The 16,435-nt window shown below is 35.0% G+C and overlaps 2 protein-coding genes and 1 non-coding gene across 4 annotated transcripts; 1 reads left to right on the forward strand and 2 right to left on the reverse strand.

Annotated features, from left to right (window-relative positions):
• Window positions 1-1,610: 1,610 nt before the first annotated feature.
• LOC109005835 (non-specific lipid-transfer protein-like protein At2g13820) lies at window positions 1,611-7,444 on the reverse strand. Of its 2 annotated transcripts, XM_018984893.2 has the most exons (5): window positions 7,384-7,444; window positions 7,164-7,285; window positions 2,401-2,708; window positions 2,197-2,310; window positions 1,611-1,933 (listed from the first exon to the last, which is right to left on the reverse strand). In XM_018984893.2, the coding sequence occupies exons 2-5, from the start codon at window positions 7,283-7,285 to the stop codon at window positions 1,803-1,805; spliced, it is 675 nt and encodes a 224-aa protein (XP_018840438.1). In that variant the 5' UTR covers window positions 7,384-7,444; the 3' UTR covers window positions 1,611-1,802. The 2 variants fall into 2 exon arrangements, with proteins under 2 accessions (XP_018840438.1, XP_018840437.1); XM_018984892.2 differs by lacking the exon at window positions 7,384-7,444 and having other exon boundaries at window positions 7,164-7,376.
• On the reverse strand, window positions 7,165-7,306 carry LOC118344139. Its single transcript, XR_004797904.1, has one exon. It is a non-coding gene; the product is annotated as a small nucleolar RNA snoR86 (small nucleolar RNA).
• A 2,420-nt stretch (window positions 7,445-9,864) lies between the features above and the next one.
• On the forward strand, window positions 9,865-12,147 carry LOC109005834 (protein FAM136A-like). Its single transcript, XM_018984891.2, has 3 exons — window positions 9,865-10,075; window positions 10,644-10,781; window positions 11,661-12,147. The coding sequence occupies exons 1-3, from the start codon at window positions 9,947-9,949 to the stop codon at window positions 11,835-11,837; spliced, it is 444 nt and encodes a 147-aa protein (XP_018840436.1). The 5' UTR covers window positions 9,865-9,946; the 3' UTR covers window positions 11,838-12,147.
• The last annotated feature ends 4,288 nt before the right edge of the window (window positions 12,148-16,435 follow it).

Here is a 16,435-nt window from a genome sequence, read left to right on the forward strand (position 1 = left end):
CTGGACAGTCCACCACTGGCTTTGTTGTCAAACTTGGAGAGAGCCCTATCTCTTAGCGGACAAAGAAGTAATCCACTGTCTCTCGCTCTTTTGCTGAAGTTGAATATTGTGCCATGGCTAACACCTCTTGTGAGATTACATGGTTACAATCTATTCTTCGTGATCTCACAATCTCTCATCCTCAACCTACACTACTTCACTGCGACAATCAAGCTGCTATTCATATTGCACGCAATTCGATTTTTCATGAACGCTCCAAACACATAGAGATTAATTGTCACTTGGTGCGTGATCAAATTGGGCTTCTTACTCCCACTTATTCGCCCACTTTCCAACAACAAGCAGATCTCTTCACAAAACTTTAGGTTGGGAATTGTTTGTCTTCTTCAGATCCAAGTTGGGTATTGCAGATCTCTATGCTCCAACTTGAGGGGAAGTATTAACGTTATGAGATTAATTGTAGAAATTAAGCAACATCTCATACATTCCATTTGTAGCACCATTTTCTTTTACAAATAGTGTGCATATTCTGTAATTGAGAATCAGATCAAATTCAATAGAAATATTTTTACAGCCAAGTGCACATTTTCTCCCTACCTTTACGTTTGTAATCATAAAACTAGGAGAATTCTTGCTGCTGATGTTGGTCCACGTACGCTTTGCATTCGTATCAGAGAGAATGCTCCATACCAACTAGTGGGGTTCTTTTTTGGAATACATATTGAACATATTGCATAGAGGGGTGTCAATCTCCAAAAATTTGGATTAGAAAGAAATTATATATTCCATTGTCGTGTAATATATAGTCTATAACAATGTTAGAGATATAGTCTCAAAATATATAAATCCTATACACTATTTTTAAAAAATAGTGAAGCCCACCATTAAAAAATTGACATTTTCACGTGGATTCTAGATTTGTTTACTTTTTTCAAAAAAAATGCGCCACACTTGCATACTCTAATATTGTATCTAGCATTACTCTATAACGTAACTCTTTAAATTATCCTTTTATCCAAAATGATAACTTTGTTCTTGGAAAGTATAGTGAGTTGAGTTGCAATGAGATGAAATAAGAGTTGAATAAAATATTGTTAGAATATAATTTTTAATATTATTTTTATTTTGTGATTTGAAAAAGTTGAATTGTTTATTATATTTTGTTTGAAAGTTTAGAAAAGTTATAATATTAGATGAGATGAGATGAGATCAACTCATTATCCAAACAAGGCCTTATGACTAGTTTGTTTTCACAATACTTCTCAACTTATTTCATCTAATCATTACAACTTTTCTAAATTTCTACACAAAATAATATAAACAATTCAATTTTTTCAAATCACAAAATAAAAATAAATTAAAAAAAAATATTCTAATAATATTTTATTTAATTTTCAAGTTTGTTTTATGAAATGAGATCAATTGAGAATAAAGTTAATAAAATATTATTAGAATATATTTTTTTAATATTAATTTTATTTTAAAATTTAAAAAAATCGAATTATTTATATTAATTTTCACATCACTTCTCAACTCATGTCTGCAAAAACAAACCAGGGCAATCTACACGGGAAACCAAGTCTTAAAAGTAGAGAAACACCATTCATGAATATAGAAAGCTATAGAAACACTGGAATATATTGTAATGAGCAGGATTACACGGAAGGTATAAAGGTTCGGTCTTTAACTGCACGGCAAACCAAAGTCTTGGAGAAAGATAACCAAAGTATGTATTATATATTACATTAAAGGCAGTAAAGCGAATAGTAGTAGATAACTCTCCAAGAAATCCCAAAGAAAACTCAGAAGCTGCAGCAAAGTGAACTATATGCGGCCATGAAGATGAAAAGAAGGACGAGTTGAAGAGGCATTTCTACAACAGCACCGTTGGAAGAGCTTGCACCTGTCGTTGGAAATGTTATAGATCCAGCTCCTGCATCCACTCACATGTGATGTTCAAGACGATATATTATCTGATTTCTAGGATATACCCCATCTTAAACAGCTATTTATTCATTGATCATGCTTTCAATTGGATAAATTTGTATTTGAGAGAAAATCACTAAATTATTAAACAATATTCACATCTTTTATTCACTCACATGGAATGTGATATGAAAGGTAACAGTTGAAACAATCAGTGAATCAGAATTGGTCCTTGGTGATACATCATTGGTTTAGGAACGATTACGGTACCTGGTTCTGATGAGCTAGTTGAAGAGTTTGAAGGTTCATTTGAAGAGGTCCCAGGTACCCCTCCCGGTGAACCAATTGGGGAAGCCACAGAGAATGATGCCGGTCCTTTAGCAGCTGCCCGAAAAGTAAGCTTAAGCAAAATGCTCAATTTATGCAGTTTGATATTTTAATGAAATCAGAAAATAGTCTTGGTTTCAACTTTACCATTGCACCGGCTGATGGGCGGAGTTTGCACATTGCAAGCACCCGGCAGTGCAAGAGCATGCGTCCGGTTAATTGTAATGCCCAATGCTGCACCACCACCATTAAGCGCTGTACAAAGGCATTGTGGCTGGGATTTTACAACACTCGCAAGCTGTGAGCAGCAGGAAGAAGATGGGGTTGAGGAGCTCCGAGTGATGTAGTTAAGGCATGGAGACATGCCCAGGAGCACACTGATGCAGCCAGATTGAGCAGCAGATCTAGCCAACAGCATGCTGAATAGGACCAAGGCCAGAGCCATGCCAATCCCTCTTAAGGCCATGAAAAGTACTTTGAGTAACTTTTGGTGCGTCTCAAAAGTCTAGTTTTAAGTTGCACTTGGAGTTAAGCAATGGGGCTTCTTTATACAAAAAGCCCAAAAAGGCTGCACTTGGTATTTTCGGTTGTCTACATCCAACTACGGTGTATAACAGGCTAAATGAGGTAAGATTTCCCATTAATAAAATAAATCCATACCATTACATTTTAAGACGTTAAAGCCTATGTCTATGGTATTTGCTCGAATCATCGCTTATCATACTTCCTAAAACTGCTGCAACCTGTACTTCCATATATAAATATATACAACAGAAATCAGCAAGCAACCACGGAGCAGAAAATTGACCTTAGATTGAAAACTCAATCAGGTCAGCTAACCACCAAACTTCATAGCATCTGAAAACTGCAAATTTATACCAAAATTATTGTAGCTACCTGCATCTCCCCACTCTTCTTCCCCTTTGTTTATCATGAACGTAGGCCGTTGCAATTTACCTTGTGAATGTGAATAACCTCACACGCCATCAGAAGCTATAGGTTTCAATTGGCCCAGATCAAGAAGCATCCTTTTCTTTTCATGATCACGAACAATTAAGACAACAACCAACTAGGCAGGCAAAAATTTTCAAATAAGCAAGGGATAGGTGCTTTGGTGGCAGGCATGTCACATCAGTTAGAGGTGTAATTTGTACAGGCAGCTCAAGTTCAACTTGATTAACATGACTCACGCTTGAGTTGTTCAATAAAAGAGTTCGGGCATAATTCCTTTTAGGTAAATGAGCACATGCATAAATATGAAATTACGATTGATTAATAAACAATACACCTTAAATAAAACACAAATCGACTATATTAATATTCAATTGCAATCTCATTAGTATGCATTGTAATACACATATAAATAAAAATACGTTATATACATGCAAGATATCAAGTGTGCACATATATACTAATTATCTGTATAAATTGCAATGTTGTGTTAGTATGATTTTAATGTTGAAGTTGCAATTTCAATTCATTTAATTTATATCAACTCAAAAAATTCTCAAGTTAAGTGAGCTAGATCGAGCATTCAACTCGATTGCAACCCGGATTCCAAGTCAAGCTCGGGTCAGCTTTTCTATAAATCGAATTGAACCCAACTCTTATGAGTTTCCATTTGAGCTTGAGAGACTTCAACTGCCCGAACTTTGAATACAAGCGACATACAGGAGTGTAATGAGGCATCCACAGAAGGTAATACATAGGGTGTACATGGGAATGTTTAAAATTTTTTATTGTTCATGCACTGTTCACAAAATATTCATCAATTCATGAACAATACATAAACAGTAAAAAAAATTATACATCCTATACACATCCCGTGCATAACTCTCGTGTACCAATCAATTTCCTATAGAAAATAAAAAAGAACAATAGAAATCCTCTTCAATTTTTTGATTCAAACACTTTCTACAATTCGAAGAGAGATACACACAATCTGTTGATCTCAAAACATTAAATGATATCCATGAATAGTGTCATATCCAACATTGATGTAATTAAATCCACATCATGTATTTATATCTCTCCAAATTGTAGAAAGTGTTTAAATAAAAAAGATTACCCGATTCTCAACCGGAGAAAATTAGGTCACTAAAAATCAATGCAAACACAATTCCAAGGATGTGATATGAATGTTGTGATGTAACAACTTTAGACCTCCCTTTTTTCCCCCTTTTAATATCAAGGCTTTTCCTTTTTGATTGTGTAAGTGTCGTATCTTTACTCTTTTATTGTTAAATGTGCTTTACAAACTATGCATACTGTACAGTAAAACATGTCTTTTTTCAAGTCTTATAACTTGTATCAGATATGATCTTTGGTTGTGTAGAATTTCCTGTTTCTTTCTGAGTGAAATCCATTGTAGTTGATATTTCAAGTTAACTAAAATGAACCAAACCAAAAAGTAGAAATCACATAAAAAAGTCATTTCTAATACAAGTTACATGAACATTGACAAGAGATATGTCCGACTGCATTTCAATCGTAGTCTACAAGGCACACCCACCAGTAAGAGAAAAACTACTAACTAAAAAACAAGAGAACGTAAAAGAGAGGTCTAAAAGCCTAAAGAAAGAAAACTTGTATTACTTGCAAAAATAGAAAGTAAAATAAACTTGAGCATTTCTTCCAATCTTCTCTAAAATAAATTTGCCTCTATTGAACCTCCCATTTCTATTATTTCACATCATGTATGATTATAAAATTCCATCCTCGTGCAGTGTTCATTTAAGTTCAGGTCCAAGCAGGCTGTCAATCATATTGGGTCGTGTTGGGATCAAACCCAAATAATTACGTGGGTCAAACACATCTACCTAAACCCGAAGCAACTATTTCACAGGTTGACCACAACAAGACCCATATAACCCGTTCATCTATCCGAGTCATGTGGAGTTGAGTCAACCAATCATAATCTATCTAAAAATAAATAAAAATGTTAAAATATTTACATATTTACATATTTTCGATTAGTCCTACAATTGGATAAAAAGGCAAAAACTCTTATAGAAGAAAAACTTAGGGAAAGCTTTAAAATAAATGGTACATTTTCCAATTTAAAATTCAACTTCCAACTAAAAATATGAATCAGACCACAGATTAACTCGAGTGACTAAACCAAATGACCCAAATCTTTTTTCTTTTGGCTAACTGGGTCAACCCATTGACCCGTTTAATAATTGGGTCAAATTTAGGTTAACCTTAATTGACTCAATCCCAGTTACTCCCAACCCTAATCGGTATCAGATTCACAAGTGAATAAGATGTCACTAAGTGAGAAGAAATAGTTTTTTATTACATTGAAATTATGATAACTATACAGTGAAATTGCTTTTAAAGAGATAGAGGCGTTGTGGAGAAACATTATCGATGCTCAATATGGGAGGGCTTGGGGGAGTTGGTGTTCTAACGAGGTTAGAAGTGTGTACGGTGTGGGCTTGTAAAAATATATCCAGAATGGCTGGGGGAATTCCTTAATCATGTTTCATTTAAGGTTGGTGGTGGACAGAGAATTCGTTTTTAGCATGATCTTTGGTGCGGGGATTTGGTGCTTAAGAATGCATTTCCTTCTCTTTTTAGGATTGCATGGGACAAAGAAGTCACAGTAGCTGATTCTGTATTTTTATCTAACAATTTCCCTGAAGTGAGTTTCATTAGAAACTTACATGATTGGGAAGTGCCCGTTGTTTCAGCTTTCTTCAGTAGGCATTACGATATGAAAATTGTGCAGGGAGGGAAAGACAGATTGGTGTGGCAACACGCAGGAAATTCCATTTTTACTGTCAGCTCTTATTATAAATCACTGACTTGTCATTGTGTCAATCAATCCCCTTGGAAGTGTATTTGAAGATCAAAGGTGCCCAGTAAAGTTGCTTTCTTCTGTTGGTTGGTGTCTCTTGGGAAGATTTTGACTACGGATAATTTGAGAAAACATGGTATAATCTGTCTCGACCGGTGTTATTTGTGTAAGAAAGATGGTGAATCAGTTGACAATTCGTTTCTGCATTGTGATGTGGCTAAGACATTTTGGGATGAGATTTTCAGCAAATCAGGTATTGCTTTGGTGATGCCCAAGAGGGAGGTGGACCTCTTGGCTTGCTGGAATGGTTTTATGGGTTCTCATTGCATTGCTGATATTTGGAAGATGATTCCTTTATGCTTGATGTGGTGCCTATGGCTGGGAAGGACTGGACGGTGTTTTGATGATAGAGAATGATCATTGGTAGAATTCAGAGAGTTTCTCTTTCAAACTCTCTGTCTCTGGGCGAAAGTTCTTGGCTTGAACGGGGATAATATGAATGTTTTTCTTTCAGCTTTTCTTAGCTCTTAGCTCCTAGTTCCTAGCTTGTACTTCCGTGTTTCAGCTTGCATACTTCTTGTGTACTTGGGCTAAGCCTATTTGCTTGCTTTAATAAAATCTCTTATTACTTATAAAAAAAAAAAATTGCTTTTAACGGATTCAAAATTAAAGCTAACAGTGAGCTGTTAAGACTTAAGAGTGCATGAGTGCATCTATTAGATGGATCCTAAATCTTACAGGGCATTGTTCATCTTACAGATAAAAGACACCTTCTGACTGCAAATTGACCGCCTTAATAAATAGCCACTAAAAGGAAAAGTTTCACGTTAATACCATCCCCTTCTCTTTGTCAATCAGAAGATATCTCCGCAATGCAAACTGGTTAGTTTCAATCTGTGCATCATATTACTTATACCTACAATTTTACAAGCTACATAGCTGATCAATTTATCATCATCATATAATATGTTGACATTTGACAAGAAGCGGTTTTTTGCACAGCTTGTTCATTTATAGAAAAAACCAGCAAATAAACAGAGTAAATGGTAAGCACGATACAAAAAAAAAAAAAAAAAAAAATCGAAACGCAATAAGATTCAGAATTTACAGAGATAGCGACTTGTACGAGGCCATAATCAAAGCCAAAAAAAGGGAAGATTTGATAGGCACGGAAAATCGCTTATATGTGTTCACTCCTATATCGCCAACCTTCAATGCAATTTGCGCCATCTGGTATCGACGCCCTTGCTCTGCTAAGTGCTAATTCGCGTTTTTCCCAAAAATACACGAAAATAAAATAAAAATAGAACAGGAAGAAGTTGGAGAACCTGGAAACCGGGAGAGGGAGGAAAGTGGAGAAGCCGGCCGTGGAACTGTGGAAGTATCGAAAGTTTGGTGCGCCTTTATGGGCCTCGGAAGTATCCCAAAGAAAAATTATTCTCATTATTCTCGAATCACACATTATACATAATTTTTTAATTTTTTTTCTTATTAAATATATACTGTATAAATAATGAATAGAAGAATTCAATTAATTTTAAAAAAATAAAATTAAAAAAATTAAAAATAAAAATAAAAATAAGTATAATATGTGATATGTAAAGATGATAAATAGTAAAACTCTTACACAAAATATCTAATGATGTTGGTTTTATTTTTTATTTATTTTTTCCCAGCAGGTGTGTAGGTGTGTGGTGTATAATGTAACGCTACTCTATATAAATTTTCTTACTTTATATATAACAGTTAGAGATGAATAGATCACTTATAAAAAAATAACTTGAAAACATGAGTCTTAAAAAATATGAAATGTAAAAACAAAAATAAAAAAATATGAGTTACAAAAAATATATATATATGTATTGTAACTAATTATTTTATTATCAAGTCAACGTGTAAAACCCACATAAGATTTGATTAATAAAATTCAAATTTTAAAGTTTATCTTTTAAATCAAATTATATCATGTAAGTAGGGGTGTAAGTCTATCGGTCCGAATCGAAAAAATTGACTAGACCAATAGTCTTATTGGTTGATCTCGGGGTGTGATTTTTTTGAACCGGATCGGATTGAGATCGACCAAATGTGTATTTATATTTTTAATTAATATATATAATATATTATTTTATATAATAGTTATATAAATTAATTATGTAATTTTTATCAAAGAAATCACTATTGACCATTAGGGGTGGGCAAAAATTCCGGCCACTTCGACTCCAACTGACATCCGCTCCAAAGTCGAAAAATTTGGAATTTGGAATCGGAGTTAGAGTTAGAGGGTGAAAAATAGTCAGAGTTCGGAGTTGGACAGGACTCCGTAGTAGCAATTCCGATTAATATAGTTCATATCTTTTAATTTGTACTATATGGGATTGCTAAATAGCTTAATGGTTGGTCCGAGATATAAAATGTTAAAACCCTATGCGTTCGAGCCCCCACGCCCACAACACCGAATTCTCTCTTTTTTTCTTTTTTTTTGTTCTTATACTTTCTCAAACGATGTCATTTTTCTCTTAATATATATATATGTATATATATATATATATATATATATATATCATTTTCTTTTCACTAACCCTAACTCTCATTTCATTCTAATCAATCTCTTTCTCAATTTTGTCTTATCTCTTCTTCTTCTTTCTTCTTCTTCTACAAATCTCCTGACCTCAAGGAAAAGTAATAAAAATAAATACACAAGATCAAGGAAAAGCCTTGATCAAGAGAGATGAGTTTTTTTTTTCATTTCGACAGTAGCTTTGTAACGAAGCCTTCATTTTCTTTCTTCTACAAGCTTCCTTTTAGATCTCGTTTCTACCCACTCTGGATCTCATCTTTGCTGCGAAGCTTCATTTAGATTTGTCCCTTTATGTCATTTGGATGCTGAGAAAGCCTTTTCGATCCAACCCTTGAATCTTGATCTCATATTTGATGTTGTTTGAATGGTTTTTTTTTATTTGTTTATTTTTTTTTCGTATACTGTGTTGTTTGGAATCTTTGAGTGTTGTTTGGATGCCGAGAAAGTAGTAAGGAAATTGAAAAAAAAGCCTAGCTTTGAGTTGGGCTCCAAGGCTCCGACTCCGACTCTAATAACTCTGATTGGAGTTGGAATCCACTCTTATTCGGAGTCGGAGTCGAAACTCAACTTTGTCTCCGACTTTAGTTGGAGTTGGCATTCATTAACCATATAGACAATAAAATTATTTAATATTCATTAATCATATATAAAAATATTAAAGATATCACATAATTTTAATTTTACTAATTTAATTAATTTTTTTATCAAAAAAGAAAAAAGAAAAAAAATGTTCATAGACAGAATGGACCGATCGAATTGATAGCTAATAGTTCTATTTGACAAAAATGATAGACTGAAATTTTTGATCAATGACCTTCGTCGGATCAATTACACCCCTACATATAAGTATTTTATTAAAGGAAAATGATTTACATAAAACATTTTCTGCAGCATATTTCATAACAATGTGTTAAATGAAGGGTAATTTTATAAAATATTTAAAAAATAATAATATTGCTTTACAAAAATACCTTTATTTTATAACATTATTATAAAATATATTGTGAAACTTTACTGTATGTATCGATACGGCCTCGTTTGTATTCAAAACTCACTTCAACTTATCTCATCTCATCATTACAATTTTCTCAAAATTTCACACAAAATATAATAAACAATCCAACTTTTTCAAATCTAAAAATAATTTTTTAAAATTTTTACACTAAATATAATAAATAATTTAAATTTTATTCTACTGTTCAAAAATCATTTCAACCCCCACCGGCCAGATCTTACACCCAGACAAGAGGCAGGCTGTAGAACTGTCACAAAAACCCTGAACCCCGTAGTAAACGTAAGACTGTAAGAGAGACATGGATCGTATGGCAGCAGCCGAAGAGCGAATTGTTACGGAGAAAATTCGACAGAAACTCCACCAAGTCAACTCAGCCGCTGAAGAACATTTTTCTCCTGTCCAAGACCATGTCAAGTTCACTCTTCAGGTTCTCTCTCTCTCTCTCTGGATATGTATAATATTCCTCTGCATGTGCTTATTTACCTTTCTGCGTTGTTAGACTGTTATTCTGATATTTTAGCTCTGTTTGGTTGCTGAGAAAGATTTAGGGGAAGTATATTATTTGGAACTTGAAGTCTTAAATGTTGTTCTTTTGGACTTGAGAAATTAGAACCCTTTCCAAAGTGTTCCCAGAAGAACTGTTTGTCTTAGGTAGGGGATCGGTATAAAAGCTTATTAATTTTCAGTTTTTGTAAATGCAAGCGTTGTACAAATGAAACAGTCTTTATTTATTTATTGTTTCAAAATCTTATCTTTTTCCAAATTTCTTAATTGAACAAGGCCATATAATCGATGTTTCTTAATTTGGAATGGAGCATGAAGCTTCAGGCTTTATCAGGTTCAAGTTTCAAATTTCAAAATTTTCATTTCTCACGCTTTCTTAGCGACTGAATGGAGAAACAATTATATCTTCAAGCCATTCTTTATCTTGAATTATTCTGTTCTTTAGCTTTAGACTTTCGTACAATGAATTTCTGAATGATGATTGTCTGCAGCAAGCGTATTTCAAATGTGCATATGAGTGCTTTGATAGGGAAAGAAGCTATGATGAGATTAGCGATTGTGTAGAAAATTGCAGTGTTCCAGTTGTTAGATCTCAACATATGCTTGAGGACGAGATGGCTAACTTTCAAGTAGGCTGATTTCCCTTCTTTTTATTTTTGATTTTCTCTGTTCTCATTTGTTTCTGTCATTTAGTTTCTGTCACTGATTCCATTTGTTTCAGAGGGCTTTACTCCCCTGGATTTTTTTTAATGATGATGAATCCGTGAAAACACAACGTATCCTTTTTTTTCACAAGAGAAAGTAAAGTGCAAATGCAACATATCTCTTACCCGGTTCAAATCCAGATCCGTATAATGCGTCTCCATTCACATGGATTAGGTAAATTATCGAATTTTCACCGATAGAACATGGTCCTTAAAACAACTTTAGATTTGGATAGAGAAGCTTGTTTTAGGACATGTTGCAGGAAAGGCACGATGATTTACACACGATGAAGAAAATAAATTAAACATGATCATTTCCACAAAAAGGGTGATCAACCTGCCCTCGGCCTTCAGAGGAGATGCTCTAGTTGCTGCTGGCTGCTCTTAGCATTGCTTTGCCCAAATTTTTTGTCCAAAGAACTGAATTGAGCTTTAGATTTTCTGTGATTGCTTTTGATGGAGCTTAAACTTTATTACTGTAGTTTAAATGTGCACAATGAGATCTGATCATTTCTAGCCTCATTGCTTTATTCAATGCACTTCATTTTTCTAGTACTTTTATTATCGAACAAGGTAATTTTTCATGAATTTCCTGCACATTTTTTGTCAAACAATTGCATCAAGAACTGGTGGCAGAAGAACACAATGTCGCACCATATATGTGCGTGTTTTGTGTGCATTGGTAGAAGTCAATATCCATATTTTTCTTTGCATCCTTAATTTTTCTGACCCTTGCTGAAGTAATTACTCCATGCTAGGATAAAACTAGTGTTGAGAATTTGGTATTTTGGATGCATGATGCAGGAAACGATGAAAAGGTCGCTGATGGTCTGCCAAGACAAGTTTGAAGCAGCTAAGCTCCAAAAGAAACCAGATGCCCTGAATGATTTGGAGACCTGTGTTGATCAGTCAACCCAGGACGGCATCAAGATGCTGCCGCATCTTGCTGCAAAGTTGAAGGCCTCCTTTTTTTCTCAGTGATCGAGTGAAACGTACAAAACCTTAATTTTGTGATACTCAGGAAGTTGAAGTATCACTGCTATGTGACAGTTTTGGTGACAAATCGAATCATCCTGTAGGTGTAGGAGAATAATTACATATAGGTGACTTGAAATTCTGAATGATGACTGATGAAACGATGGTAGTTCATGAAAACTGGCTTGTAGCTCAGACATATTATTGTATGGCTGGCGCTGTGATTTCTAGTTCATTGGTTTTTGTGGGCTCAAATTATTGTATTCATTGGTTGAGAAAGAAAGAGCTTTTATTGTATAAAGAGAAATTTGGAATTTCTTGTTCACTAATAAGATCACTTGAAGCTGATTAAACTGAAAATCATGTCAGGATAGGTCTCAAGTATCTGAGGTTTCTCGTGTTCGTAGTTTTCAATTAATGGATGGAGGTGCCATCAGGCCAAATGCATCGATTTTTTCTTCGGTTTTGTTGATCTCATATCTCCGTTGTAAAACCATACACAAATGGCATGGCAAGCCTCAAGATTATCATTCTCTGACTATCAGTTTCCAAGATCTCTAATCTAATGCAGATGCATTCGTGTACTCGTTCCCCTCTTATCATGCTGATCATATCAAGATGCACAAACAAGTGCAAAAAAGAAAACGATGGAAATATCAGATGAACCACAAAACTAAGCATTCAACTGTTTTAAGAATTAAATCTCTGATTCCATGTATTAAATCAAAGCAACGGGCTCAGATGATCTCTTTCACAAAAGTCACATTATAATGACACTACTTGCATGAATAAAACCTTTGATGGCATGCTTGTTTCAGGCTCAGCCCATCTCAGCCTCTTCACCGCTTGCTTTTCTGCTCTTCAAATTTGTCTATGGCCATCTGTAGTTCATCTGTACCTCCAACATGCAGCTCTCATGGTCTAGGAGTACACACCAAGGACAAATGCTGTCAAGCCTCCGGCCGGCAACTACAAGATTCTTGGTCTTGGGTGCAAAGCTCCTATATCCTGAGAGCCTATCCATTTATTTGCCAACAAAAACTCAAAAGCGATTACTCTTCCAGCCTGCAATCTCATAGAATTTCTTAGGATCAGTCCACTGTCCAAAGGCAGATAGTATTCAGCTTCAGACACTCGCTGGATTATATAATAAAAAATAAAAATAAGTAATGCTGTTCATCATTCTATGAACTATTATCTTGTTGTATTATATGATTGAAAAATTAGTTTTTTATTTTTCATTATCTGTCAATCATTTTAATATTATTGTTTAATGAAGATTGATATTTAGAGCTTCTTTGTATTTGTGTACAACTACATGGTGGCACAGATGTCCAACAACATAAGAACATAAGTGGAAGGCCTTGGTCTTGGGGTATCACTCCCTTCAAGGTCCAAAGTTCAACACCTCATGGGTGCAAACAATCCTATGGTATTACATTCTTTGATGAAAAGCCAGCGATTTAACCAATTCTATGTAGGGAAACTTCCGAGAGTGCAATACATGGGACCGAGGTTTACTCTGTAGGGGTGGATCCAAAGGCCTTGCCTTCGAGAGGTTTCCCGACATAAAAAAATTAATAATAATAAGTGGACCACATAGAAACTCATTACCTCGTGATTTTCATAAACAACATAGAAGCTGCATGGGCATTGAAACCACACAATTTATAATGCTCAGAACAATACAATATGCATCAACATACATTACTAAAGTTTCTCAATATATAAGAATTCCAATCTTAGTTCGCTGAGGAAAAAGTTACAGTTATTATCGTTCTATTTTCGATTCTAAATGCTGAAATATTTTCTTTTACTAACCAAAGAAATAGTTGCCAAAAACATTTTCTCGGAAACCAAACAAAGGGCTAGGATTTTGGTGGCCGAGCAAAAAATTAAAGATAAGAGAGAGAAAAAAAATTACGTCTTTAATTTATCTATTCGTTATTCTTCAAAATAAAAAAGATGATAATAATCAATCAACTCTAATAGTGAAAACATCAACCATTATCAGATCCAGGTTGATCAACATCCTTCTCCTCTCGGCCTCTTTAAAATCAAGAACATTCAGAACATGAATTTACGTCCATTTGATCCAATTCTGTGGGCAAATCAATACCTCCATAGTGGTAGCAGACAATAACTCCGAAATGGATAATCCAATATGCACCCTTTGGTACTAAAGGCTGACTCTGAGGCAACAGTGCTAATAGAGATGGCCAAAATACTACGAGTTATCTCTCAAAGGACATGATATTTCACGGCATTGGTCTTTCACCATGCTAATATATCAAATTTTGTTGTATATGGGAGAAGATTCCATGCCAAATATAGATCTATCTCCAACTTCGCCTCTGTAGATTGATGAACTAGTAGGGGTTTTATGAGAGGCTCTCACGTCCCCATGCCAATCTACACTCTTTCCCTGCCCAGGCTTCTGGAGGAGGCAGTGTGGTAGGTGTAGGTTTAGGTGTACTACCACCCCTGATCATGGTAAACTTATCAAACAATTTACCTAGGGTTTCTCTAACTATTGTCCCAATAAGCTCAACCCATGCGGCCCCTTGCGTAAGTTCCAAACCATATATCATGCCATCAATCTTGATCTGGGGGTCAAGAGCAACAATCACATATAACAAAATATTTAGTCTACTTAAACCCCCCAATACTTGTCATATTTGACCCTCATCATCAATATCATCTTCCGCATCCTAATATGGTCACTCTTACACATTTCATCCAATTATTCTTTCACCTTACATATTTATTGATAGAAATAATTGAATGTAGGGTACAAATAACCAGATAGTCTCAATGTGACATTGTAGAAAAGCCTAAAAAAATCTACAAAAATAGCAACCATCTCCCAATCATTCATCAATAGGCTTTCCTAATTTTCCGTGCTCATCAAAATATTTGACATATTGAATGTCTTCATCATCTAATAATTCAAAAGCTGCTTTATATTCTTGGGCTGCCTCCAACATCAAGAAGTTGAGTTCTATCTTGTAGGAACATCAGTACAAAAGCCTTTTTTGAATGTTATGCCCCCATTCTTTGCAGCAACCTTGAATTTCTCCAATCTAGCAAGAAAATCACAAATCTCACAGCCCTTCTGACTCGTGCAACCAAGTCATCAATATTTTTCAAACCATCAATCACAATTAAATTCAAAATATGTGCAACACATCTAACATGCAAACAATCACTACCCAAAATTATCTTATTTGCCTCTTTAAGATAGGTCTTAAGATATTCTAAGGCGACATCATTAGCCAAGACATTATGAATTGTAACCGTCAAAACAAGTCTCACAACAAGCCATTATATATATATATATTCAAAGAACGTGCTCTCTATCTTCCTTGTTTCACATACTTATATACTTCTCAACATTTTAATAATATTTTTTCATGATAACAAATTAAGGAAATAAATTAATTAATGTCTTATTATATAATATATATTGAATATGGTCCAATCCAAAATCCTAAAGGATTGGAACCCTAAATTAGTTTAGGGTTCCAGTCCGAAACACAAAATCACAACATCAAAGATTCAAAACACATGTACAATCAAATCTCCACATCACACAGTTCACAAAGACATAATCCCATCCTCCATTTAATCCCAACCATCCTCCAATCTCCATAACTCAACAAAAAAAATAAATAAATAAAATAAAGCTTCAGAGTCAAGGCTCAAGCTAACTTACCTTTGACGATGGAGATGCAGACGGATGGCAACGGCGTAAGCATACGATGGACGAATAGATTGCGACAGAGATGAGAGAGAGAGTGTGTCTGTGACAAAGAGAGAAGTGAGAAGGGTTAGGAAAGCAGAGTAGGGTTTTTTTTTTTAAAAAAAAACCTATGTCACAAAACGATTGGGATTATATATATATATAATATAATATATATGCGGGGGGGGAGAAAATCAGAGCGGGATTGGGCCCCTCCGTCCCCCGACTCCGCTAGACGCCCCAAATGCGGGAGGGCCACCCGCCCCAGCATCTGCGCCCCGGATCCCCCGCCTCGCCCAAGAGATCAAGGGTGGGTCGAACGAGGCAGGGCAATGAGGTGTGGGGCTCCACTGCCCACCACTTGTTAATTTTATCAAGCTTTATCAAGTAATTACTATGACGTGGTCCACAACAGTCGCTTGATGACTTTGAATGGCATTGTTGTTGAAGGGTTGATCTTCAATGGTGGTGGTTTTGGAGATTTCAATCTTATCAAATCCGACATCATTGGTTTGGTTTGAGAAGTTATATTAACCCATACTGATCACTTGATGATATTTATGCTAATATATCCAACGTAACCGTCTAACCTGTTGATGATCGGTTCGGTTTGTATTTAATAGGTATGGCGGTGGTATTTTATTATAATTATTTTTCCATTATATCTTGTAATATATGAGTACTTGTCACCGCGTGGCGAGGGCATGCATTTCATTAATTCTCAACCCCCCAGCACCCAATCATCATTTTAGGACTAAAAGTCAATATTGTTAGCTGCGAACATCAAGAACTTGATCATTTGGGAATGCAAAATTAATATTATTAGAAAACGTGTTCTTTCTTGATCTCCTAACAGTACTAT

The sequence above is a fragment of the Juglans regia genome, chromosome 12 (assembly GCF_001411555.2).
Source record: "Juglans regia cultivar Chandler chromosome 12, Walnut 2.0, whole genome shotgun sequence".
Lineage (NCBI taxonomy): Eukaryota > Viridiplantae > Streptophyta > Magnoliopsida > Fagales > Juglandaceae > Juglans > Juglans regia.